This window comes from Delphinus delphis, chromosome 15 (assembly GCF_949987515.2).
Source record: "Delphinus delphis chromosome 15, mDelDel1.2, whole genome shotgun sequence".
Lineage (NCBI taxonomy): Eukaryota > Metazoa > Chordata > Mammalia > Artiodactyla > Delphinidae > Delphinus > Delphinus delphis.
Genome location: NC_082697.1, coordinates 71335554 through 71362980, shown reverse-complemented (window position 1 = coordinate 71362980; position 27427 = coordinate 71335554). Strand labels below are relative to the sequence as shown.

At 57.2% G+C, this 27427-nt stretch overlaps 1 protein-coding gene across 1 annotated transcript; it reads right to left on the bottom strand.

Moving 5' to 3' along the window:
• Positions 1–892: 892 nt before the first annotated feature.
• SBK1 (SH3 domain binding kinase 1) lies at positions 893–25464 on the bottom strand. Its single transcript, XM_060033090.1, has 4 exons — positions 24696–25464; positions 6843–7075; positions 5204–5406; positions 893–4457 (listed from the first exon to the last, which is right to left on the bottom strand). The coding sequence occupies exons 2-4, from the start codon at positions 7066–7068 to the stop codon at positions 3624–3626; spliced, it is 1263 nt and encodes a 420-aa protein (XP_059889073.1). The 5' UTR covers positions 7069–7075; positions 24696–25464; the 3' UTR covers positions 893–3623.
• Positions 25465–27427: the final 1963 nt, after the last annotated feature.

Sequence of the window (27427 nt, the reverse complement as noted above, 5' to 3'; positions counted from 1 at the left end):
TCAGGAGAGAAAGCTGGGAGACCAGTGAGGGGCAACAGGCAGAGGAGGGCTGCCGGCTTCCAGTGGGAGCAATGCCGGTGGTGAGCGAGCTCAGATTCTGGGTGGACCTGTGTCTGAAGGCAGAGCCAACAGAATTGTTCTGTTGACACAAGTAGGTAATTAATAAATATTTGCCGAATGAATGCTGAATCATGAAACTCTCCACAGCCGGCCCCAGCTGCCCTGCTTTAGAACGGCCATTTGCCTGCTGCCTCTGAGTCCACTGCCAATCAGCTTCTTCACACCCTCTGTGGCCGATGCCCAGACAACTCTGCCGAGTCCTCTGGTCTCCGTCTTCAGGGAGCTCCTGCCGCCTCCAAACTTGAACAGCTTTTCAGTTATGTAATTTCCCAGCACCCAGCCTTCCATGTGGGTAATGTCTGCTCCATCATTAGATCGCTGGCTGCCTGAGGACAGGGGCCCCATCTGTCCTGTTTACTGGCGCATCCCCAGGCTCCGCTAGGAAGACAGGCGCACAGAATGCACTCCGTAAACATTTGCTGAGCAGCGGCTGGATGAATCGCCTACTCTGTTCCTCTGGGCTTTCTGTTTCTATTTCCTGCCCAGTCTGAAGGGCTCCACGCCAAAGCTGGACTCCAGTCCAGGGACAAGTCCCTGCCTCTTCCCCCAGAACGTGGGTCCTTGTTCCCTCCACACTCAGTCCCTGGGCTGGGCCTACTTTAGGTCACATGAGAGGTCGCAGGAGCCCTGGAGTAGCTGCCCTTGGACTCTGCAGACCCCACCTTAACCCATCTGTCAAGTTTTCAGTTTCCAGAGTAATTCTGTGTGCCTCCCTCTCTACCCCATATCTGAGACAAGACAGCCACCCAGTGGTAATTTTTCTAAACTTTTGTTTATTTTATAGCAATTGTCATGATTAGAGAAGTAAATAACACGTTTAAAAACCTTCTCAGGGCCAAAGGATGCCAGAGTATTTACAAACACATGGTGGGGGACGGTGGCAACATAAGGGTCTGGGGCTCTGGGGATGGGATTCCACCCAGGCCCTGAGCCAGGCTCGGATGCCGACGCCAGCCATCGTGACTGTCCTGCCGGCCACAGAGTGGGCTCGGGGAGCAGTGGCAGCCTTAGGGCTCTGCTCAGCTGGCCTGGTGGGAGACCCTCTAGCTAACCTGTGGCCCTGCCTCCCCTGCAGGGGCTCCCCACACCCCACAGGCCAGCTCAGAGGGGCCTCTGGGAAGCACCGAAGGACAGGGGGCAGTGTGGGGGGCACAGGGCTGGGACAGAGGGCAGGGATGACCTGGCCTGCCCAGGGGAGGACAGAGATGCAGGCACACACGCACACACACATACACCTTCACAGAAGAATCGCGAGGGGTTTTTTTTTGTTTGTTTTTTGTTCTTTTTTGTTTTCTAAGTCTTCATGTTTATGATGTTATTTTTTGCTGTTTATTTTTTCTTCGACAGTGACATAAACTGAGGTAAACATCTGTGACCAACACCTCTCCTAAGGGGCACAGGGTCCCAGCCCAACCAGCAGAGGTGGTGGCGGCAGCGGCAGCAAGGCCCCAACAGGGAGGGCGCAGACCCGGTTCCAGTCCTGCTTCCTTGTTGGCCGCTGCTGCCCCTTCTCTGTGCCTCCGGAAACAGGGGCTGGGCTACAGAACTATGATCCCTTCCCCACTCTAACATCCTAGATACTACGAGGGAGAGACTCTCAGACAGGATCTTAACAGAGAGAGAGAGAGAGAGAGAGAGAGAGAGAGAGAGAGAGAGAAAGAGTGAGGGCGCACGTAAGGGGCGTCTACTTGGAATCTCGCTTCCTTGTTATTGCAGGAGAGACAGGATGTCAAGAGGCCTAAGGCAAAAGGAGAAGTTGCGGCTGGGAGAGGTGCCCAGATGGGCTCCAGGTGGGCCGGGGGCAGTGATGGGGGGGCCTTCTCTGAGACTTGGCCCTTGGTGGGAGGAGGGGTTTGCTACTTACCTGGCATGTGGAGGGCCCCAATGCCCGCTGGGGAGGTGGGTCTCAAGAGGGGTGGGCACACCAAGGAGGGGTGGGGGCCAGGCCCTGGGGCAACCGCACAGTTTGTAAACTGGACCCAGGCAGGGCAGGGGAACCTATAGCCCTTTTGCGCGGTGTGAATGAGGGTGAATGGAGAGGTGGGGACTTCAGGCCAGAGGGGCCCCTCTGGTCAGCCTGGCGTGTCAGGGAGCTCCCTCAAATGGCCGAGAACCCCAGGAGGAACCCTGGAAGGTGTGGCCCGGGACAGTGGATGGGGCACTGCCAGGCAGAGGGAGCAGCCTCACCCATGTTGAGGTTATTGCGGGGTCCCAGGCCTCCACGGAGGGGGCGGGGGTCGTGGAGTCGTGCTGGGTGAGGTTGGGTCCCTCTGGTCTGTTTTGCTGCCTAGGGTCCTGAACCAACCTGCAGGTGCCTCCTTGCTGGGTTCCCTGAGGGGTGTGCTGAACCGCAGGCCTGGAAGCCCTCTGGCAGCTGCCCGCTGAGAATCCTGGGGTGGAGTTACTGAGGCGTCTGGATGCAGCCACTGAACACACGAGGCTACACGCACACATGTGCACTCCACATGCACTCACACTGCACACATACCTATTCACACACTCACCCCCTCCCACTTCCAGGGCCTCCCATTCTCACACCCACATCCCAGTACCAGAAACTTGGGAGACGTGGGGATGGGGTCAGCCCCGGGCTGACATGTTAGACCCCAGCAGAAACCCAGGAGAGATTCCCGGCACAGATCACCTGGCCGCCTGCCAAAAGCCCAGGCCCCTGAGTCTGGGCTGGGGCAGCGAGGACTGAGAAGGATCTGAGGTTTCCCGGGCCTGGGGAAGGTGCGGTGGGCAGGCGGTCCCGGCCCTGCACTCACTCCCTTGGCCTAGGGATGTAGGGGTCCCGGAGCCCTTCAGTTGTCCTGAAATCCCTGTGGGGGAGGGGAGGGCCGCCAGAGCTCCACCTCTCTGGCTGTGTGGTCTCTGGCTGGCTGCCCTCCTTTTGGGCTCAGTGTCCTCATCTGGGGACTGGGTGGTGGGGAGTCGGGCCCTGTGTCTGCACATACACACTTCTGCAGCTTCCAGACATTTGCTACATTTTGCAGGGGGCCTGGTCCCTCCCCTCCAGCCTCCCAGGAAAGGGGCAGGTGGCCGCTGAGCGACGCCCCCGCCCTCAGCTCGTCTCCCTCCTCCCAGCCAGTGCCCAGGGGCCCTAAGGCCCTTCTCTGCCCCAGCACTTCAGCCCCTTTTCGTGCCCAGGGTGGGGGTGGGGGGCGGGGAGGCCGGGAGGGCAGGACCGGGGGCGGGCCTGCAGGATCTGCCAGGGGGTGCAAAGGGCTGGGAGCAACTAGTCAGGGTTCCAGGGTTCAGGGAGGTGTGGGAAGTCTGCCGGCAAGCTCCCTTGCTCCTGGTGTCAGGGGGCCTCTGAATCCTCGGGCCTGGGGGGGCTTGGCTCCTTTTGGTGGCGATCTCACCAGCCCGCCGCGGGCCGGGCGTCTACCACTACTCCCTTCTGCCGCCGCGGGGGGCTGGCCGGTTCGGCCCAGGGCGTCTTCCCGCGCCCCGGCCTGGCTGCTGCACGGCGCCCCGGGCCCGAGGGCGGCGGGGGCGGCTCAGACGCAGATCTCGATGGCCGTGGCCAGCACCACCTGCCCTTTGCTCTTGTCTGGGCGGCCGTCGGTCCTGCCGGGGGGCCCCGGGGGAGCCAGACCGGGCTCGGGCACGGGGACCGGCACGGGGACGGGCGCGGGCGCGGGCCCGGGCCCAACGGCGGGGGCCGCGGGCCGGGAGCCGCTGCCGCTCTCGGTCAGCACCGTCCGCTTGAGCGGCCCGGGCGCCTCGAGGCGCAGCGGCCCCGCGGCCGGCGGGCGGTCCCCGGCGGGCTTGCGCGCGCGGTGCGAGGGCCGGCGCCGCAGCTCGGACGTGAGCTCGTGCTTGAGGAAGCGGAAGACCTCCTTGGCCGGCCCGCGGCGCTCGGGCTCCAGGGCCAGGAGCCGCTGGAACATGCGCAGCGCCGGCTCGGTGAAGCGGCGCCACTGCGACGGCAGCCCCGGCAGGCGGCCCCGCTGCCAGCGCACAAACTCCTCGAAGAAGGCGTCGGCGCCCGAGGCCGCCTCCCACGGGAAGTTGCCGGTGAGCACGCAGAAGATGAGCACGCCGAAGGCCCACACGTCCACACCCGTGTCCACCGCGAAGCCGTCGGCGCGGCCCGCCTGGCACACCTCGGGCGCCGTGTACGGGATGGTGCCGCTGACCCGCTTCACGCGGCAGCCCACGCGGCGCGTCATGCCGAAGTCGGCCAGCTTCACGCGGCGGCACTCGCGGTCGAACAGCAGCACGTTCTCGGGCTTGATGTCGCGGTGCACCAGCTGCCGGCCGTGCATGAAGTCCAGCGCCAGGCCCAGCTGCTGCACACAGCGCTTCACCGTGTCCTCGGGGAGCCCCACCTGCGGCCGGCCAGACGGGAGAGCCGATCAGGGGCGCCGGGCGGCCCCGACCCAGTCCTCTCCTTCCCGTCCCCGCCACCGCTCGCCTGAACTCCCTCCGGGTCCCTTTCCTGGGCAGATCCGGTGCCAGCCACCCTCCCTCATCCCAGGCTCCCTCCCTGGCCCCGTGGTTTCCCACCTTCCTCACCTTCCCCGCATTTCCCGCAACAACTGTCCAGAGCGCCTACACTGCGCCAGGTGCTTTGCTAAGCGACCTATCCCGCACGACTCAACTCTGCAGCGCGTTACATGCCCGTTTCCCTTACACCGAGGCCTTGTCACTTACCCAGCAAGCGGCAGAGCAGTTTCACCCTGGCCGACTGCAAAAAACCAGGTGCCTGGAGTCCCCCCGGGCACTCTCCCCCCTCCAGGGCACCTCCTCTGGTGGCCCTGCCACCTCCCCTCTTGGGTCCCCACCTGTTGCTATGCAACTGCGGAGGAGGGGGCTGCTGGAGTTCATCCCATCACCCTGGCTGCTCCTCATCTCAGTGCATCATCTGGCTGACTGTGGAGTGTCTGTTTCCCCCTCTAGGACCAGAGCAGGACCTCGTCTTGTTTGCTGTGTATCCCCAGCCCTCCAAACAGTGACTGACATACAGTAGGCGCCTAATAAACGATTAAGTCGGGAGGCGCCTGACTCCTCCTCGACTCTCCTACTCCGGGGACCCAGAAGACAGTCTCCCCTTCCTCAGCCACCACCCCCGTACCTGAGGAGGAATGATGTCAAACAGGTCCCCGGCAGGTGCATACTCCTGAGCAAAGACGTAGCAGTCCTCGGTCTCAAACACTACGTCGAAGACCTTGATAATGAAGGGGCTGGAGGAGAGGCTGTTGGTGATGCTCACCTCCCGCAGGAAGTTCTTCAGCTTAGTTTTGCTCTTGTTCACAAACTTCAGTGCCATCTTTGTGCCTGGCCAGGTGACAGTGACAGTGGTGAAGACCCCTCTCCCTGTACCCCTGCACCTCACACACCCGTGCCTGTCTGCACAGCCTGCCCCAGCCACAGTGCACAATGATGGCCCCAGCAGGTGTGACTCTCCTCATCTCACAGGTAGGAGACTGAGGCCCAGAGAGGGGAAGGAACTTGTCAAAGGCCATGCAGCAAGTCAGGGGTCAACCTGGGTCCTCCATGCCCAGCCTGAAGCCCTTGATGAGGAGGGCCTGTTGCTTCCTCCACCCTCTCATTTTCTTCCTGGCATACTGTGTACCTATTTATCTGTCTGTCTCGCCCACCTAGAAGGCTGCTCCCTGAGTACAGGAACCTTTGTCTTGTTTGCTGCTGTGTCTCCAGTGCCGACAACAGTCTGATGCATAGTAGGTACTCAACAGATGTTTCTTAAATGGATGAATAAATAAGAAGGCACTAGACACGGAGAGATGAGGACCTGCAAGGCGCACGTCCCTGACTCTGAGCTTGAGCAGGCATCTGTAGCCACCTGGGTGCATAGCTGTGTGACACACGTGTGTGTCCACAGAGCACTTACACATCACAGGTCTGCCTTCTGCACTTCATGTGCACAGCTCACTCTTCATTAGGACCCTATCAGCTGGGCATTAATGCTACCCTATTTTACAAAGGAGGAAACCTAGGCACAGAGAGGTTAAGTCACTTGCCCAAGGTCACACAGCAAGCAAGTAGCAAAGCTCAGGTGACCCCATGTCCAGTACTCCTCCTGTTGTCCCTGTCTCCTCTGTGTGCAGCTGTGGGCGCTCATGCAGCCCCTGTCCCTGACTGGCTGTGTGGGCACTGCTGTGAGCCTACACTGTGGGGAAGGCATCAAGTTCAGGGGTTAAGCAAGAAGGCCCTGGAGCTGATTACTGGGGTCTCATTCTAGCTCACATCCTCTGTAGCTGCACGACCTTGGCTGAGTGACTGAATCTCTCTGGGTCTCAGAGTCCTCAGTGACCTGAGAAATGGAGACGGCCACACTGACCGCACAAGGCCCTCTCCCACCTGTTGTAAGCATGGTGCCCTGTTCCCGAGGACCCCCTCAGTTCGGTCCACCTCCCTGGGGGCTGCTATCACCGATATGCTGGTGATTCCCCAGACACCACCGCTGGCCCTGACCTCTCCCCTGACTCCAGATGTCCCCGGGCGTATCCCCTTGGCTGTCCCAAAGGCACTCTGGATGGCCCCAAAGCAGCCCACCCTCCAGTCTGGGCACTCTGCCCAGAAATTGCTCCCTTGTCCCATCTGCCTGGTCCCCTCCTCCCTGGGCCACTTCAGGCCACATTCTCTCCACGTGGACCACTGACTCTGCCTCCTGCTGGCCTCCTGGCCCCTACAGAGAGCCCCAGCCAAGTCCCCACTCCTGTCTTAGAGCTGGCCACCCTGCAGACACTCACCTGTGCCTTTGTAGGCTACCAGGTCAACCTTCCCATAGGTGCCCTTGCCCAGCTCCCGGACGAGTTCGTAGTGCTTGGTGACATCGCTTGCGGCCAGCGTGCGGAGGGTCAGCGCTTGCATGTCTTCAGTAAGGAGGGGCACGCCTGCACCCAGCCCAGGGGCGGTCCCTGGCCCACAGCAGGGCAGGGAGTGGGGCGGCTCGGGCTCTGGGCAGCCCACGCTCATCTTCTCCCTGTTGTGTGGCATGGAGTGTGACATCAAGCCAGGGTCTACTCCTCCCTCCCCAGGGCCCAGGATCCCCAGGGCTGGGTCCGAAGCCAGGCCGAAGATGACCACAAGGGGGCAACAGGCATCTTTGCTGCATCACCTTTCCCCCAAAGCTTCAGGGCCAGGCCTGAGCCAGCACTCCCCAGAGACACAGCCACTGCCTCCCAGCCCCTACTTGGTACCGCTGGCCTGTCTCGTGCTATCATCCAGACACTGTGTCAGGCAAGGCACACGTTTTTATGTCACACAAAGACACGCCACATACTGAGTTCACATGAGTGCTCCAGTGCACAAGTACTGATCAGCACCTGCTCTTCGCCAGGTGCTCTTTGGAGCCCTGGGGACAGAGCACTGAACACATGGACCAGACTCCCACCCTCACAGGACTTACGTCCTAGGGGGGAAATGGACAAAACACAGTGAACCCATGAATGATATATTATGATAAAAGGTGACATGCGCTATAGAGAAAATAAGGCAGGGGGAGGGGCAGACGAGGTCTGAGGGCAGGGGTCTCGGACGAAAGTCTGGCAGGGCGGTGCAGGTGTGGCCACACCCCCATCACAGCATTAATCCCTCCCCCAACCTCAGAGGACAACACACAGCCTGGCTCAGGTACACACTGCCACAGCTGTAGCCCCAGGGCCCCACCCAGGCTCCCCAGACACAAGGACAGAATGCCTGTCCTGCAAAGATCCGCCCTCCCTCGCCCCTACCCTCCAAATTCACCGACCGACCCCTTCAATGTTCACACGAGCTGGGTGGGAAGGCCTTCCTGGATACACCTACCCCGTCGGGGGTACTGAGTTTGCCTCCAGATGGTGCCGGGGAGGGGGGCAGAGAGCTGCAATGGGGAGAGTTCAGGGCCGGATGACAGTGAACGCCCATCTGGAGTCTGCATTCCTCGTCTGTCTAATGGGGGAGGCTTAGACCAGGGCGCTGAGGCCCCGGGAGCAGGTGTCCGCGTGTCCGTGTCTGCGTGCGCGCCAGCAGGGGAGGCCAGCGCTGAATCCGCTCTAGGCTGGACCCTCGGGAGCTGCCTCCTGCTGCAGCTCCTCTGCTCTCACTGCCTTCTCCCTCCAATCCCAGGTGGACCACCCATTGCTCTCAGCAGCCGCAGCCCACCCCTCAGCCGCCACCCCTGCAGAACAACCCCGCGGCTCTGAGGGAAGGCACAGACTTGGAGCCAGACTGCCGAGTTTGAAGCCTGGCTCTATGACTCGCTATTTGGATGCCCTCGTGCAAGCGACTTCACTTCTTTGTGCCTCGTTTCCCCGCCTTAGCAAAAGGATAATAGTATCTTTTCCCTAAGGGTCAAAGGACACGAAATGCCTGGTGCACAGTAAGCACTCCCAGTGTCAGGTGTGGACGCGTTCTCACTCGGATGACCTCCATGCTCGCCTGCTGAGCACGGCTGGAGGCTGGGGGCAGAGGCGAGCCTGGCATCTTCACCCTGGCCCGGCCGCTCCCCTCCCAGGCCCAAACCCTCTTCTCCTCCTCTGCCTCCCCTTCCCCCTCGGCACGACCCAGCCTCCCACTTCACGCGGAGAGGAGGAGCACGAGGAGGGAACCTCCTGCCTCCCACCCAGCCCCAAGCGGAGCTCCATCTGCACGTCCTCCCGGCTGGCTGTCGGGGCAGGGAGCCGTCCCCGCCCCCTCTGCTCTGGCTCCCGCCCCCTTCCGCTTCCTCAGGATCCCGCTCCCCCGTGCGGGCCCCTCCCCTCCATTCATGAGCCCGCCAAAGTCCCACACGATGCCCTCAGCGTCTCCAGCGCATTTCACAGACCTGAAGATGGAGGGATGGCGCCAGGCCCACTGACACCCGGCCCTGCTTCCTCCGCCACCCTCAGTGTGTTGAACCCAACCCTGCCTGGCACCGTCGTCAAGCCTCTGCAGTCCCTGCTCCGGGCGGGACAGCACTGGGGCCCTCCTGCTGCAGGGCTAGAGTGGGGTGTCATCTCCCCACAAGGCTTCCTCTGGTTGCAAGGCTGGAAGGGGTCAGCTCTCTCTTCTTATCAAATGTCCACCCGCTAGCTGGGGGGGAAAGGACGCCGAGTGAGAACGACCTGCTCTTAAGTAGCCGGGAGAGGTAAGGCTGTTCCTGTGGAGTGTGGGGCTACCCCACCCCACCCCACCCCGAGGGGTGCCGATGAGCGCACACCCTCTTCATCTGGAGCTCTTCCCCCTGCCCACCAGGAAGAGTTCCCGGCGCTGGGCTGCTATGCTGACCTACTTCTCCTGATGTGTGTGGACTCCCCAAGGACGTGTGGCAGTGCGCCCACTTCGGGCTTCGGCCCCTGTCAGATCAGCTTGGGCCGTTTTTCCACATCTCCTGGGAGCTGGACTGGCAGCCGCCAGTTGCTAGAAGCCCTTCTTCCCGCCCCACCTCCCTCCCCCAGGGACTGTCAGTGCTTGGCTTATCTCTGCTGCTTTGGCCTCAGAGTTGCCCTGGGCAGGCACCGGGCTTGGTGGGGGGCACACCTGCTCCCTCACCCCAGGCTCAGCCCGTGCTCTGACCACTGCCCAGCTCTGCCTCTCTACAGCTCAAACACGCCTCTCCAGTGCCCTCCGCCATTCCTGCTGCCTGCCTTCGCTGTCCCCTGCCCCACACCCCACCTCCTTATCTCATTATCCTCAGGTGCCACTCCTCCAGGAAGCCTTCCGTGCTGCCCCAGGTGCCAATTTCTGTCTCTGAGGGGCCCCAGGGTTCAGACAGGGTCTGTATGTCTCTCTCTCAGGGCCTCTGTTGAATATGGTGGTCTCAGCTGTGTGTCCCTGTCTGTCCCCATCAACAGGCCAAGAGCGCCCTGGGGGCTGGTACTACATCAAATTCAACTCTTCCTTGTCCCTTCCCTTGGTTCCTAGGGTCCAGGTTGGGGGATCCTGTATATTGCCCCCCCTCACTCCTTCAACCTCCCTCTCCCCTCAGGCCTGTTCTCTGCAAGGTGTCAGCAGGAGACAAGGAATTAACCCGCACCCTGTCCCTGCGGCTGCGTCATCCCCCCAGGTACACACTGCCTCCGTCCCAGTTACTACACACGTGACTTAAGAGGCACAGTGGGGAACGATGGAAATGGCACGGGCCTTGGGGCTCAGCAGGCTTGGCCTTGATCCTAACGTGCGCCACTTTTTAGCTGGGTGACCTTGAATAAGTCACATCACCTCTCTGGGCCTCAGCTTCCACATCCATAAGATGAAGAAAATAATAACAGTAATAGCGGCGGCTAACACTTAAATGTACTCACTACGTCAGGCCCTGTCTGGAGGATGAACTCATCTCACTTTCACAACTCCATGAGGTAGGTATTATTATTATCCCCATTTTAGGGGTGAAGAGAATGAGGCGCAGAGACTGAATAACTTGCCCAAGGTCATCCAGCTACTGCTGGCATTGGCTCCAAAGCTGGTGCTTTTAACCACTATTTTTTCCCCCAAGTCAGAATGTGTGAACATCGCATCCATATCCCTCAGTATCTGAGTGGGGAAATGGAGACCCAGAAGAGGATAGAGCCTCAGCCAGGGATGCGCATGCCGTCACGGAGCTCCTGCGGAAAGCCGACTGGGTGCCAGGCACCGGTCCAGGTGTGCCACGTGTATGAACTCAATCCTCACAACAGTCCCCGAGGCAGGTGGACCAGCTCCTTTTTCAGGTGGGGACTTGAGCCCAGAGAGTGAAGCGAGACACATCAGCCTCACTGGTGGTTGAAGGCATAGACGTCTGGCATCAGGGGGAACTTGACCTAAAAGCATTTTACCTTCGTCTCTCTCACTGCCTCCACCTGGAGAAGCAGCCGAGGACCTGACGGCCGTGAACTTCCTAGCACCAGGCAGCAGAGGTCCTGGCCAACCTCCATTCACCCGGTGTAGCTGGTGCTGCATCCGTGCACACTCGAGCTGGCAGTGCTGCCCCAGGGGACCCCACGTGACCTGCACTCAAGTGTGTGCCCTCACTGGCCCCGAGGGAGGCCCTCGATTCCCCATCTGGGGTGCGGAAGGCAGGAGGGCGTCACCCCGTTTTCATGGCAGTGGTCGTGGCCCTGACCACAAAGACTCTGGCCCCATGGGCTGGGTCTTCCGCCACAAGCTGGGAGGGCCACGGTAGTGTGGGGGAGAGTTTCCCAAGCAAGAAGCAAGACCGAACCATCTACCACTTCCTGTTGGCAGGTGGCTCAAGCTGGGTGCCTCTTTCATGAAAACAACACCCAAAGCGTAACCCAACTCAGGCCTACTCTGGGACCCCCTTCCCCACCACATGCACACACGCAAACACACACACACACACGCAGTGCCAGTCTGGCAAAATTTCACTCACTGAGTCCTCATAAGTATCCTGAGAAGGGGGCAAGATGCCTCCCATTTTAAAAATCAGCTTAATTGAGGTATAACTTGCATATCACAAAACTCCCCCGTAGCAAGTGTATAATTCAATGATTTCAGTAAATGCACGGAGCTGTGCAACCATTGCTGTGGTCAAGTGATGCTTTCTACTCTGTGGGTAAAGAGCGAGGCCCAAGAAACCGCTGACTTACTACGGTTATGGCAAAGATGACTTCTGCCCTAAGTCATGTAAACCGTGACTTACTACGGTTATGGCAAAGATGACTTCTGCCCTAAGTCATGCAAACCATGACTTACTACGGTTATGGCAAAGATAGCCAACTGCCCATCAAAGCTTTGTGTTCTCTCTTCTATAATACAGAGCTGTTTTGGAGGGTGGCTGTCAGCAGGGAACTACATTTCTCCTCTCGCCTGCTTCCAGGTGTGGTCACCTGGGGTGGCACCTGTGACTGGTTTTCCCCAGTGGCATGGGAACAGGAGTGAGGTGTCACTTCTAGGCTGGAGCTTTTAAAAGTGGCTAAAGTTTCTTCCTCTTCTTCTGTGGCTTGATGCAGAGGACTCCAAGGCTCTAGAAGACGGTGGTGGAGCTACAGGACAGGAGGAGCCTGGGTCCCCTGGGCATGCGAGGCCTCCTGCCGATGAGGACTACCTGCTCTGTATTTTGTGAGCCAGAAGTAGACTTGTTAGGCTGCTGAGATATATGGGGCTTATTTGTTACAGCAGCTAATACTGCCCTAATTCAAGAGTTATGTAGCAAGTAAACAAAAGAGCTAAGATTTGAACCTCAGTGTTTTCGACTGCCTGGAATGTGGCCAGACAAGGTAACCTGGATGGTGGTAACACTGGCAACCAAGAATCCAGTTATAGGAGTAGGTGGAGGGTGATCAGCCTGTGAAGGGAAGGGAGACTGCTCTTACCCTGTCTTGTGGGAGTATAATAATACTGGCAAATGTTTACTGTTTACCATATGCCAGGTGGTACGCTAACAGTGGATTAAATCATTTAATCGCAGGATGTCTCAGAGGCAGGTGCTACTATTATTATCCCCACTTTACAGAAGGGGATACTGAGGCACAGATGGGCTGAGTAACTTGCCCAAGAGCTAATAACTAGCAGAGTGGGATTTGAACTCCAGCTATCAGGGTTTAGATCCCATGCTCTTATACGCTGTGTCCTGCGAGGCTCCTACAGGCAGACCCAGGCAGACAGCAACTCAAAAATGAGACAGTTCTCACAGTCTCACAGTCTCACACAGGGAGGAAGTGCGTTCTCTGCCGCTGGGAGCAGAGAAGCAGATACTGGAAGCCCATCTGTTGGGGGAAATCAATGTGGGGTGAGGCTGGACCAAGCCAGCCAGGCCTTTCTTACTCTCACTCTGGGAGTCTAAGGTTCTCTGTCCCCATGCCGGGGTCCCCTCTCTCAGGTCGCTGGACCCATGCTATGCCCTTAGCACAGGCAAACCCCAAGGGTATCCTCAACAAAGCCCTGGCCTGGAAGATGCCACTGAATAGTAATTGTGCCTGGGTGGGTCCCCTCTCTGGGTGACTCTATTATTAAAAACCCCTGTGAAAAAGCAGCCACGAGGTGGAATTTCAGGTACCCAGTGGGGACACGGAGCCCCTCTGGCTTCTCTCACCTGCTTCACTTTGCTTCTGTCAAGGGAGGGGCTGGAGCTTCATCCCCTCAGCCTGCGTGGCTGAGCCAGCTCCCCACACCCTGCATTCTCCGCGTGCCCGCCTCCCCGTTTCTCCCCTCTAGCCCTCCCCACCTGCAGGGTCAAATAAATTGTCTCAAGACCAGATTTGACCTGATCCTTGCCTTGTTCTGCATTTTCAGTGGTTCCCTGTATCGGCCTGTGGTGTTTTCTCCTGCCCAGTATCACTTTCCCTTTCCCCAGGGAACGGTCCCTCTCTCAGTCCGGTGGTTCAGTAGGGCTGTCCCCACTCTGGCTTTAAGCGCAGGTCTGACCCAGGGCCGGCCAACCAGGGGATCCATCCCATCCGCCAGGTCACTGTTGACTGGTTCAGAGATGAACACGTGACCAAAGTGACCCACTGAGATCTCGCCTTAGGACTTTTGCTGAACTTATCAGGAAAGAGATACCTTCTGACCCCTGGGCTGCAAAGCTGGAGGACACGGGCCTGGAGCTGCTGGGGGCTGGCTGAACCACCATGAGGGGAGCACCTGACCGAGAATGAAGCAACAGAGACAGGCAGAGCAGAAAGATGGAAAGACTTCTGATGGTCCAGAGCACCTGCCTCCAGACATGCTGAAAGCCAATTACATTCCTGAATGTTTGTTTCATGAATCAATACATTTCCTTTTTGGCTTAAGCCAGCTTGAGTTGAGTTTGCCTTAAGCCAGTTTGAGTTGAGTTTGTGTAGCTTACAGCCTAAGGCCTCCAGACAAGCATATCTATTTGAGCCCAGGCACTGTGCTGGGTGCTGGCACAGGGTGAGTAGTTTAGATAGAGGGTATGAGATAGAGGGTATGAGCCTACAAGTCAAGGAGGCAAATAAAGGACTCAGATAATCATGAGGCCAGGAAGGCCATGATCAGTGCCCCAACATTTCCAAGAAGGGTCCTGGCAGTGGGGATCAGGGTACCTTCCTGGAGGAGGTGACACCTTAATGGGCCTTGGAGGGGATTAACAATCTAGCAAGAAACCCAAGAGCTCCTTGAAAGCAAGCCCCATGCCTTAACCATCTCGCTATTCCTAGCACTTAGCCAGTGTGTGACAAATGCCCGGTGAATAATTCTTTACGTGTCTGGGAAGCTGTAACTTTTTATATCTTGGCTTTCCTGAATGTGACCCTGCAGGCACATAGCTATTTTCCCAGGGGCCTGTGTGAGAGATCATTAGCCCCATTTTACAGGTGCAGAGACTGATGGCCAGAAGAGACAGTGATTTGCTCAAAATCACATATAAAGTTAGTGGCAGGGCTGGGCTAGAAGCCAGGGCATCTGCAGGGCAAGGTGCGGTCTCGCTCTAACAGCCCCAGCCCCAAGCACAGCAGAGATGGGAGTGGCTGTGAGCGACACTGGCCACTGTGAACAGAGAGGCTGGAGTGCTGTGATGAGAATGATGAAGATAATGGAGAAGAAATTTACAGTAAGAGCTAACACTTAAGGAACCCCTGTCCTGTGCCAAGTCCCTCAGGTAAATTAACTCGTCAAATCCTCACAACATCCTGTGACATGCGGGCTGCTATTCTCTCCAATTTACAGACAAGGAAACTGAGGCACAGAGCAGTCATGTCACTTGATCAAGACCGTCCATCAAGTGGTAGAGCCAGGATTCAAATCCAGGCATTATCACTGCCGTGTCCAAAAGCTTAACCACTGTGCTTTACTGTCTCTAAAATGATACAGTTAAAATGATCATTTATTTTCTCAGTTGCCAATTCTTTACATTGCTGCTGCCATTCAATCTTCACAGCAACCCCATTTTACACATAAGGATGCTGAGGCTCTCGGGGGTTAAGCAGTTTGCCCAAGGTCGCTCAGCTGGTACGAGGCAGAGCCAGGAATTGAAACTTGAATGACTCCTGCTCTATCTCCCTTTTCCTACTCTTGGTCTCTGGTTTGCAGCCAAGGCCTCCCTCCAGCCCCATGTCTTCAGCACCACAGGTGTGGACAGCACCCGGGCCAGCCCTGCACAAAGTGCAAGGCTAGGGGAGGCCCGAGGAGGCTGGGCAGAAGGATGGAGGAACGGCTGACAAACCAAACCCAGGCCCCCGGGGCTGAAAACGTATGTATGGATATATGTGCTGCCGTTTATTTAACCAACTGATAGATGTTGGGTGTGCTCAACCTTTTGCTGCCGCAAACAATGAGTAGCCTTGTACATCACTCATGTTGCAGTGTGCAGGTGTGTCTGTATGATCAATTCTAGAAATGGGTTGCCAGGTTAAAGGATGAGTGCATTTGGAATTTCTGCAGAGAGCTCGATGTCCCCCAGAGGGCTGTTGCACTGGCCCTCCCCCAGCCATGCAGGGGGAGGGCTGCTTCTTGGTGGAACATAGCAGCTGCTGCCTGCTCCCTCACCCTCTCTGGGCCTCCATATCACTTTGTTTAGTACGTTACTTTGAAGTGGGGGAAAACAGGAATAAGTTCCTCATTTGCTTGCATGTGCATAAAGTAACTCTGGAATCAACCAGGCACTAATGAACCCTCAGCACTCACTCCCACTGGCCTGAGTCGTCAGCAGCGACCTTCTAACTGCTCCCCCCTGCCCCGCCAACCCCAATCTCTTCTCGACACAGCAGCCAGGGAGCCCATCAAACCCCAATCAGATCACATTACTCCCCAGGTCAACACGCTCCACTGGCTCCCATCTCATTCCAAAGTCCTTACAACGGCCCTCAATTTACCCCTCTGACCCGCCTCCTCCCTCCCTCTGCTCCAGACACACTGGTCTCCCTGCTGTTCCCTGAACACGCCAGCTCCCCGCCTGGTGGCTGTTCCCTCTGCCCCCAGACATCCACATGGCTCATTTCCTCCAAGTTCTGCTCAAACAGCACCTTCTCAACTAGGGCTATCCTACTGCACTCCCTTTACCTGCCTTTATTTTTTTTCCCCAGTAGAGTGTATCACTGTCTAATGTAATGTCTACTGTGAATGTCTCTTTTCCCACTAGAACTTAAGCACTGGGAGGGCAGGGACTTAGTTGGGCTGGTCTTGTTCACTGCTGTACCCCCAGCAGCTAGCACAGTGCCTGGCACATAGTAGGCATTTAATAAATATTTGGTGAGGGCTTCCCTGGTGGCGCAGTGGTTGAGAGTCCGCCTGCCTATGCAGGGGACGCGGGTTCGTGCCCCGGTCCGGGAGGATCCCACATGTCGCGGAGCGGCTCGGCCCGTGAGCCATGGCCGCTGAGCCTGCGCGTCCGGAGCCTGTGCTCCGCAACGGGAGAGGCCACAACAGTGAGAGGCCCGCGTACCGCAAAAAAAAAAAAAAAAAAAAAAAACAAAAAAACAAATAAATATTTGGTGAATGAATGAAGAATGAATGAATGAATGAATGAACAAATGAATGTCTGAGGAGAGAAGTGGGAACTGAGCAAATAGGGGCAGGGCGGGAATTAAACTTTTCACTAGGTACAATCCTGTTGGGTCTGGAGGGTGTAAGGAATCAGGCATGGCTGGGGGTCCAGACAATGCCAAGGGAGAGTGTGAGGAGAGGTCGTGCCCACCCGCCCAGGCTCAGCACCCCAGGGTGGTGTCCCCTGAGAGGGGCCTGGGGAGGAGTGGTCCAGCTTGATTGCCCTGAACTTCCACATGGAGCTGGCCTGTGCTCAGGAAGGTGGGCGCAGCTGGGAGCCCCCTTGACACCCACCCCTGATGGGAGCCCTCCCCCTACATCCCCAAGGCCAGTGCCCAGTCTGGTTCAATGCCACTTAACACCTTCTCGGAAGGGTATCCCTGACCCTCATGTTTTTTACCCCAGGGCAGAAATCAGTTCACGTGTGGGCTCTCCTATTTGCTGCCAGGGAGTGGGGGGTCCAGAGCTGGGCCCTGTCACCCCAGAAAGAGGCCTGTGAGTTGCTTGGGTAAGCTCTGGCCTCTGCTGCTGGTCCCCAGGGAGCCCTGTCCAGCTCCCCCGCCCATAGTTTTCCAATCTGTGAAATGAGCCATTTCATATCCCTTCATGGGTCACCGAAGTCTCAGTACGCTTTCCCCTGAAAAATGTCCCCAGCCACCACATTCACACTTCTACATACAACACCAGGGGGTCAGGGCCCCAGGGAGCCCATAAGAAAGTCCAGGTAAGTCCTCTCCCTCCCCTCGGTCCTTTGACACAAATACAGACTCTGCCAAACATTCTATTCAGGGTCAAAAGGAGGAGGAGAATATTCTCAAATCTTTTCGTCTTCCCTCATGGTGCAAATTCTGGCTACATCCCCTCTCGCTGTGTGGCCTAAGCTGTGGGGTCATACACCTGCCTAAGCCTCAGTTTGCCCATCAGTAAAATGGGGTGAAAATGCCTGTTTAACATGATGGGTTTCTGTAAGAATTAAAGGGGCACTTCCTACAGTGCTTGGCACAGAGCAGATGCTCAGGAAGAATCTGCTGGGAAGAGGGGCCTGAGACCTTGGTTCCGTCCTGGACCCTGATAACTCTGCGCCGTCTTGAGTGAGGCTGTACTCTCACTGAGTCTTGGTTTTCTATGCTGGACATGGGGGCCGTTTTGGCTTTGCTAAATCTTACTCCCAGAACCTGCTTGAGCCAGGAAGGACCTTGGAGATCACGTGGGCCAGCCCCGACATTTCCCAGGTGGGAGACTGAGAGGGGGAGCTGAGACTTTCCCAAGATCAAGCAGCAGAAGCTGGAAACAACATTCTTCCCACTGCCCTGCCCACCAGGGGCAGCCTGGGGTTCCCTGTGCTGCCGGGCTCCGCTTCTGGCTCCAGCCTCTGTCTCAGCCTCCCCTCCCAGCTGGTGCAGTCTGCCCCTTCTCCAGGGCACATCCTTGGTGGTTATTAATAGCTGATGCTGCCGCTCGCCTGCAGCTGGTGCCCAGAGTTGGGACAGACTCTCCAGCCAGGCCCTGTGGGGAGGTGGGAGCCCTGGGCCTCCTCGTTCCCAGCCTACCTGTGGCAGCCCCTGTGGGTGTGGGAGGAGGCATGAGCCTTGTTGCTGGGTGACGTGGGCAGCCCGGCACTCAGGGGCCTCGCCTGGGTGTCCACCAGTGGACAGGGGCCGGCCAGTGGGGAGATGGCTGGGTGAGCAGAGGCTCCCTGAAGAGATGAGCCCTTCCTTAGCTAAGGCCTTCACCCTGTCCCCCGTTCCCTGAGCCCCTACTGAGGGATGGAAGTGGGGAGGTAGCCTAGCTTAGGAGCCTGGAGCCCCGATTCAGCCACCCCTGGGTGGAACCAGGTCACCAGCATGCAATTTTGGGTAAGTCACTTACTTTCTCTGTGCCTCCATTTCCTCATCAGTAAAATAGGGTTAATAATACCTTAAATAGGTTGAAGTATTATTAATAATAGCTGACATTTATGAGCCACCTGAAGTGTAAGTATTTTATACAGATTGACTCATTCAAACCTCATAACCATCTTAGGAGAAGCTGCTATCGCTATTCCCATTATATCCCTCACAGCTCAGGAACCCGAGACTCAGAGAAGGGACGATTAAGTAACGTGTCCAGTGGCACACAGCTAAGGCGTGGCTTAGGGAGATCTGCCTGGCTCCAGAACATTCAGTAAATATTTGCCAAGCACCTACTATGTGTTTGGGTCTGGAATACATTCACGAACCAGACAAACAGCCCTGTCCTCAAGGACCTTATATTCTAATTTGGAGACAATGATAAAGGTAAGTAAGAGACGTCAGTCAGACAGTGAGAAGTCCTAAAGGGAAAAACAAAGCAGGGAGAGGTGAGGCAACGCCGGGGGTGGGGAATAGGATTGTAGATGGTGGGGTGAGGGGGGTCAGGAAAGGCCCCTGAGAAGGCTACAAGCACGTGGAGACTAGATCTTGTAGGAGAAGAGCCCTGCTGGCAGAGGCAAGGGGGGGATGGCAAGGGCTGTGCTTGGTGCGCTCATGGAACAGTGAGGAGGCCGGCATGGCTGTGGAGTAGCAGGTAAGGTGCAAGGGGCCAGAGCGGAGTGTAGAGGTAAGGGATGGGGGGCAGTGGGCAGGGCCCTGGAGGCCATGGCGAGGACCTGCCTTTCACTTGGAGATGCATGCCAGACTCCGGACCTGGGCAAAGCCTTCCTGAAGCCAGCCCATGCGCCAGGCCCCGAGAGGCCAAGAGACAGCAGGAACCCGACTCCGCTGCACTCGGAGACCCCCAGTCCAGCCCCCAGCAGCATCCCACCACTTTCCTTGGAGGGGCTGAGTGAGGAAGGAATAGGGGAGCCTTACAGACTTCCTTCGAAGATTCCTCTGTGCTGCAGCTCTCGGCTGTCGTGGCCCCAGGTGAGAAGAGGTGTGCGGGCAGTATGTCCAGGAACGCAGCCAGGGCCCAGGTTAGGTTCTGCCGGGTCCTTCTGGCTGGCCGTGGCCTGTGGACTATGTGTGAATGATGGAAGAGCGGGCAGAATCTTCTCCGAATCCTAGATATGGAAGCTTGAGTAAAGACCTTCACCCCAAGCCTCCATTTTTTTTTAAAACTGTACAAGTGGGACTAGCATTTCTGCTCAGGGCTTCAGGTGACTGATGGTAATAGCAAACCTTAGAGGGTACTGGGTGCCACTCACAGCACTCTACAAACCTCCATCACTTAATCCACTATGAGCCTACAAGGCAAGTACTAGTATCGTCCCCTTTTTTGTAGGTGAGGGACCTGAGGCACAGAGGCTAGGCACCTGGCCCAAGATCACACAACGAGTTTAGAGGCTGTGCTTTTGGCCACTAACCCATGTTAACTGTTGGCCCCACTCCCTCCCAGACACACTTGGGGTCAGGGCTGGCAGGTACCCAAGCCCTCGGGATGGGATGATCTCCCTGCAGGACTGTGGGCTCCAGTTCGAGAGTAGGAAGCCTTCCTGCTATGTTGGGGGGCCCAACAGACCAGAAGCTACCCTGGGGCAGGGATTTGTGCAGCTTCAACAGGGCCTGACCAGGAGGAGGACGAGGCAGCTCTGTCCTGTCCAGTCCCCACCCCTGCCCCTCAGGGCCATCCCAACACCCAGAGGCAGGTGGAACATTCTCTGCCTCTCCCAGGACTGGCTAAAGCCACAGGGAAGGAGAGCAGGTGCAGTGGGGAGTCACAGTGGCTGGACCCACTCATTTGCATACCCCGCTGCGGGTGGCAGAAGTATTAAGCAAACACTTAAGGAGCAGGCAGAGCTAAAAGTGCTTTATCATTTAATCCTCCCCACAACTCTAGGAAGGAGCTAGTATTGATATTATTCCCATTCTACATGCGAAGAAACTGAGGCATGGAGGACACTGCCTCATCCAAGGTCACGTAGCTAGTGAGTGGTCAAGGCAGTCTGATGCCAGTTTCACCAAAACCTTTGGGGGTTCACAGAGCTGGGCTCAAATCCCCACTCTGGGTTAAGGAGGTGCTGCTCTCGGTGCTAAATGAGAAAGGATGTCCAGTGGCCGGTGTGGGGCACTTGACACTGAAGAATGCTTCCCTCCAACCCTGATATTACATGGTTCCCTGAATGGGGGCTTAGCGGGGAGTCTGGACTTGTCCCCTCTCCAGACTGTGGCCAAGCTATACGGTGGGTGGAGGGGAGGATGGGGAGAGGGTGGACAGGAGAGGAGCGGGGGCTCTAACGGGCCCCACCAGGCCTAACGCCACAGCTTCCTGAGACCGAGAAGGGGGACCAAGGGAATAGGGGAGGGAGGGGGCAGTCTGGAGAAGACTAGGTCTGTTGGAGATGCTGGTCCTGGCTCTGGCCAGAGGCCCATCTGCCTGGAGGAGGAAGCCTGGGGACAGAAGCCTGGCAGGCACCTCACCTAGAAAGCAGCTCTGGGCAGGAAGAGGACCTCGACTACAGCTGCCATATGTATGTCCCACCCCTCAGGCTTGACTCTCACCCTACCCCACCCGTAGCAGGGGCAGGTAGGTCCTTAAGCACCACACAGAACTGCCTCTCAAATACCTGCTTCGCCTTTCCTGGGGACCAAAAGCCCTCTGGCTCCCCCAGAACAGCTATAGGAAGACCAAGAAGACATTACCACCAAGGGTTACTTACCCACTTGCCAATGTGCCCTTTCCAATAGGAGCCAATAGTTTCTGAGCACTTTTCACATGACAGACCCTGTCCTAGGCCCTTTTCATGCTTTAGCTCACTTAATCCCCCTGTTGACCCTGAGGTAGGTATTATCCTTGTTTTCCACATAAGTAAAATGAAGCTCAGAGAGGTTAAGTGACTTGCCTGAGATCACACAGCAGCTAAATGGAATTCAGACCCAGAAGTCCAGAGCCTGTGCTCTCAACTATAGTGCTCTGCTGTCTCCTTTGGCCTCGGGCTGCTGTAGACCTTCATCCAGGAAGATGGCACACTCCCTTCCAGGGCCATGCCCAGGGGCTGGGGCCCAGTGCTGACTCCTGACCCCTGGCTCAGCTACTTAGTGTCACCCACTGGTTTCCTTAATGTTTAGGGTATGTCAATATTTTTGCATGACTTCTGCATCTAGGCCCGCACGTCTCCTGCCCGACCAAAACTACAGCAGTTTGGACTCAGTCCTAGAAAGTTAGAACAAGGAGGAAGATTATGGCTGAGAGAACCTCTAGTCCAATTCCTCCCTGACACATGGGTAAACTGAGGCCCAGAGGGCAGACCTCCCCAAGAGTCCTCAGTAGGACCTGGGTCTAGAACCTTGGACTTTTGCTCCTGGGGAAGTAGGACAATTAAAACAGGTTTTTGCTGGCTGAATCCTTCTAATCTAGAGGAGGGGGCACAAGATGGGGCCCAGAGTGTAAAGTGGGACCAGGCTGGAGATGCTTCTGGCTGGAGGAATCCAGGCTCACTGCACCACTTAGCCCTAAAAGCTTCGGAGGGACACTGCTCTGTACAGGTTCTAACTTGGCCATGGGGGAGGCAGGAAAGACACATGTGTGCAAACACACACAGACAAAGGTCACCCTCTGAGCAAACATTTTCTGGCCTCTACCCTAGGCCTGCAAGACCAGATGCCTATAAGAGGGGCCAGCAGGTCATGGAAATGAGTGAACAGGCCAGGTGGGGCCTGGGTCAAGCTGCAGGGTGATGGCCAATCTAAAGAAGGTTGTCATTCTTTGGTTCTCGCCTGGGCTTATCACAGCATCTGATTTTCCAAGAGGATCCAAAAATCAATATTTGTGTGTGAAACTGTATGTTTGTTTAGCATTGGCAACAAATACAAACATGAGAAAAACACTGTTTGGATCAACAAGATGTGTCTAGCAGTTGTGTTTTACAACATGTGCTACACAATATGCTGGGCTCTGGGTTAGACAAAGCCGATGCAGCAGGGAGGGCGCAGACCTGGTCCCACCTCCTGGAGGTCGGAGATCGGAGTCTGGATGTGGAGACACACTCTCACAGCACATACAGACACGGGCCACCGTCTCCCAGCCACCAACCATCCATCAGTCTAACTCTACTCTCCACCCTGTGCCAGCCCAGGTCAGATCAAAAGGGGAGGCGGAGAGCTGCCCTTGAGCCATCCTATAGTGGGGCTTTCCAGGTCAGGCGAACAGCACATGGTAGAGGGAAGGACAGACAGGAGGCAGAAGTAGAGGCTGGAGAGTGAGGAGCGGGAACTGGCACTCAGGAGGTGGTTTCGGGCCACACTGCAAAGGGCTTTGATGCCGCTTTATTCCAGACTCAACGAGGAGCTCTGCAGGTTAGCGAGGAGGGAAGATCTTACTCCCTTGTCCCCCTCTGGCCTCTTGATGGTTTTCCCTAGTCACAGTGACTCAAATCTCCACTCTTTAGCCTCTCACTCCACTCCCTCGCTGGTGGGTCGTCTGACAAGGCCCTGGGCTCTTGGGAACCCCCCGGGGGAAATGAACTCCTTTAGAGATGGAGAGGACACACCTGGATGCTTCTGCCGCCCAAGGGCGATCCACATCCACCCCACCGGCTGCAGAGTGAGTGGCCCACTGCCGTTATCTCTGGGAGATGCCACATGCTTGCCCAAGGTCACCCAGTCTTCAGGGCAGTTGGCTCCCCCCACAGCCTGGGCTGAGGGGCACTGTCTCAACTGTCCTTGAATTTGAAGGTGGGGCTGCCAGGGCTCTGGCCTGGAGCTCCCCAACCTCTTCTCCGGCTGACCACATCCTACCCCTTAGGTCCATGCCAGCAGCAGGTGGGGGTGGGGGCACTTGGTACTGGGAAGCGGGGAGAGGAGTAAGCTGCTGCCCAGGCTCAGCGCCCCCAAGTCTGCAGCACTATGTGGGCCCCAGGGTGGAGTGTGGGACCAGGCTGGGGATGCAGATCCTGCTGAGGATCAGGTGCTTCAGGAGTGGGGTCAGAACCGGTCAGCTGGGCCTGACCAGACCCACCCCAACTGATCCAACCAAGCACAGCCTGGGCAAATTGAGAACAGCCCAGACATCTGATGAACAGGAAAGATCAGGAAAGAGGATGAAGTGGGAAAAAGGACCTTGACTCCAGGGCCTGGTACATCACAGACACTAGCTAAAGGTTTTTGAATGAATAAGTGAACAAAGGAACTCCTGGTGGGGCTACCTGTACTCAGAGTCCTACCTTCTTCAGCATCACTGCTCGCCCGCAGAGGGCTCAGAGAGAGGAGGCTGGTGGAAACGCCAGCAGCCCAGAGTGTGTTCCCTCGGCATGGTCCAGTCCCTTCTTACGATCTCTGATCCAGAATTCCAGGATAAAACATCCCCTGGGCCTCTCATCTTCCCATGAGCTGCAAGGCCTGGGGTTCAGGACCTCACTGAAGGCCAGGCTGGGGTACTGCTTTGTACACCACCTATAAAGCTACAGTGAGAACCTAGAATGGTTCCTTGGTTGTCCAGGATACACTGACCCCACCTGAGGTTTGGCCCTGGGTGTTTTGGAGGTCAGGAGCAGAAGGGAGGGCCTTGGGTTTGCTGTTCCTGGGGTACATGGGGACAGAAAGGTGCCCTGACCTGAAATGGCTTCTTCTTCCAGACTTCCTCCCTTCCCCAGAAACCAGAGCCTCACTTTGGAAAGGGCTTGTCCCTTCCTGTCCTGAAGGGAGCACGAAGCATGGCCTGGGTAAAGATACCCCTTCCCAGCCTGGGTTGGGGGCAGTGGAATCACAGAGAAAAGAAGGGAATCCCACCCATTCTCTCAAACACACCCCTTCCCTGTCTCTCGCAGACAAAGACACACACCCAAAGCCCCATCCATCACCCTAGGGCTACACACTGCAGGCCCCCTCACCTGTGGACACCCCAAATCTTCTCTTCCCAGGGGGGGACTTCACTTGAGAACTCAGCCTGGCCTTTGGGGGAGGGGTATATACACTCCAAGGACCAAGGATCCAACAGCTCCAGGCTCACAATTTTGGGGGGTGGACTCCTCACCCTCTTCCTCCTTCACTGTGGCGCAAGGGTCTCTGCCACCACTCCCCCGCAGGGCCGGGAAGCTGTGCCCAAACCCCGGGGCCGGGGTGTGGGGTGGGGGAAGGGAGAGGAGGAGGGGGCGGCTCCTCCAAGCGAGACACAAAGAGACGTCCTTCAGCCTCGGCTCCATGGCGACGCTGGGGAGGGGGCGGTGCGCACCCAATACTTCCTTCCCCACCTGCAGGGCTAGGGACCTCGGCGGCCACTCACCTGCTGCCCCTCACCTGGGCCCGGCTTACCTGGGCTGGGGCCGCGGGGACGCCGCGGCAGGGGGCCTGGGCGCCGTCTCGGTTTTCGTCGTCAGCCCGGCCCGGGGGGCTCAGGGCGCCACAACCATAGGCTGGGATGAGAAGGGCGCCGCGAGGGGCTCAGTCGCCCCAGTCCTGGAGCTTCGAGGGGGGGGGTCCCAGAGGCCTCTTGCTGGTGAGGGATAGCTCTTGCTGTCCTCGGGTCCCTAGATTTGGGGTTTCTGTGAGCCGGAATCGGGGAGGGGGGGAGGTCTAATACCCCTGATCTAGGGGCGTTCTGAGCTGGGTCTTCGTGTCTTGAGGTGTGGAGTTGTAATGGCCAGGATCTTGAGAAGGGGTCCCCACAATCCCGGACAGGGGGGTCACTGCGTTCTAGGTCTTGTGGGGGCCCCGACTGAAGAGGGGGTGTCTTCGCGGAACCGCAGGGAGGTCGCTGTCTTCTGAATACGGAGGTAGTCTCCGCCTTCCCCGGCTGGGGAATAGCTCTGTATTGGATCTGGAGGGGCCACCCGCTTTCCTAAGGGTCTCTGGGTCCTGGATGTGGTGGGGGGATCCCCACGCTCCCCGGCTGCGGGGGCTTGCAGAGTCCCGGCCACCGCAGGAGCTGGGAGGAAGCCCCTCAGCCGCTGGGGGGCTCCGTCGCCGCCGCTACGAGCAGCCCGGCCCGGCGGTCCCGGACCCCGGCCTGGTCCGGGCTCTGGCTGCGGCTCCTGCTCGCGCTCCGCCTGGTGCTCGGGCCCCGGCCCCGGCGCCCGCCCGGGCTGCGCTCCATCGCGGCATCGCGGCTCCGCCCTCCGGCCTGCGCGCACCTGCCCGCCTGGCCCGCGGCTCCGCCCTCTGGCTCGCGCGCCGCCGCCCGCCCCTTTGTCCGCCCCGCTTGGCGCGCGCCCTCGCGCACGCGCACTAACTCCGGCGCGCTCTCGCCCTCCCGCCGCGCCCTCCAGCCGCGCGCCGCTGGGCGCAGATTCTCCCCTCACGGCGAGAGTAGCGCGCGGCGCCCCCACCCCGCCTTCCGGCCGCGCTGGGTCCTAGCGCCCGAGGGCTGCTTTTTTCTCCTCCCATCCCCGTCTTTTCTAGGTCAGAGCCCACAAGGGGGCGAGAACGAGGTTAGAGAGGAGTCGGGGGAGTGTGAGAGGGTCACCTGGTCCAGCCTCTTGGCTCCTGCGGGACCAGACTGCCCCAGACTGTCCCAGTCTGTTCTTGTGGGGCGGAGCCTGTCTTTTTCAAGGAGGGAAACATCTAAACCCTGCAATCCGATGTAAATTCATCCATCCATCCATCCAACCATCCATCCGAGCAGAACGTCAGAGAACTAACTCAGGAAAGTCTACTTAGGAAAGAGGTTGGAAACTGGGGCCTTGAAGGTCATGTCCAGCCCAGGTTGCGTTTTTGACCCCGGTTGTAAACAGGTAGTGGCTAGTCATGGGATGCAGCTGGGATTCACAGTGCTCACCAGATACAAGGGAAGAAAGGGGATTCCAGGCAGCATCATGTGCGAAGGCACTACCCAGGTATGAAGGATATTGTCTGTTTGGTAACTGGAAATTGTGACCTGGAAGGAAGTGGGGTGGATGAGGATGGAGATGAGATGGGGGCAGCTCAGCCTCCCAGGCCCTATTTTCCTCTTTCTCAGCCTCACCCACACTGTTTCCCTGAAGAGAAAGCCCCTAACACCCCCTGCACCTTCCCTATTTGTCCACCCAGCACACTCTTCCCAACCACTGCCCGCCCCCCGCCGCCCCCCGACTGTTTCTAGAAGTTTTAGAGCCAGGGATTGCAAACTCAAGAACTTATAGGTAATATAGTGACTGGGGTCAGGTGTAACGTGATAGGGAATGGTGGAGATGAAGCAAACGAGCATCATGGGCCCTGGGTGGACAGATGATTTTTCAAGCAGGAAATCCATATTCTAACATACAATTGTCCAACTTTTAAATGTTTGAAACTAATTCCCCAAATTCAAAAATACCGAATGGGCCAAATGAAACATTCTTTGGGGCCAAATCTGGCCCATGGGCCATCGGTTTGCAACCTCTGCTGGGGAGAATATTGCCTTACTTCCTAACTTGTCTCCCTCCAGCCTCTATCAAAACTTTAAAAAAAAAAAGAATCCAAGTCTATGTGATCATCAGCTCCGCAAAGTACAAAGTAGATTGGGTTGCTCCCCTACATAAAATTGTCAATAACTCCCTGTTACCACCAGGGTAAAATTCTAACCTTATCCGGGCATTCCAAGCCCTTAGCCTTTGGGGCCTCCTATCTTTCCCCTGCTGAGGCCCCCTCTTCTCCATTCAGCCTTGACCTCAGCCGGTATTCCTAGAACATCTGCTCTCTTGGACCTCTGTGCCTTTATACATTTTGTTTTCTCTGCCTCGAACATCTTTCCCCTCTTCTTTGTACTCCAAACAGCTTTCCTCCAAGATACCTCCTGTATGTCTGCCTACCTTTCCTCTCTGCTCCCTGTCCTGGCAATGTTCCCGAGTTTCAAATTTCATTCGGTGCTCTGATCCTCTCCAAGTAAGGCCTTATTGTCCCAAACAAATGAATGGAAGGGTTTGAGTTATTGGGCAGGTAGTAGAGGGAGACTAGAGAAAGAAGGAAGGGAATATCTTCCTTCGTCTAACACATGAGTCCCAGAACATTAGCATTTAGAGAGTAGTTCCTCTTTTTACAGGTGGGGAAACTGAGGTCTAGAGAGGAGCAGAGGTAGAATCAGGCCTTGA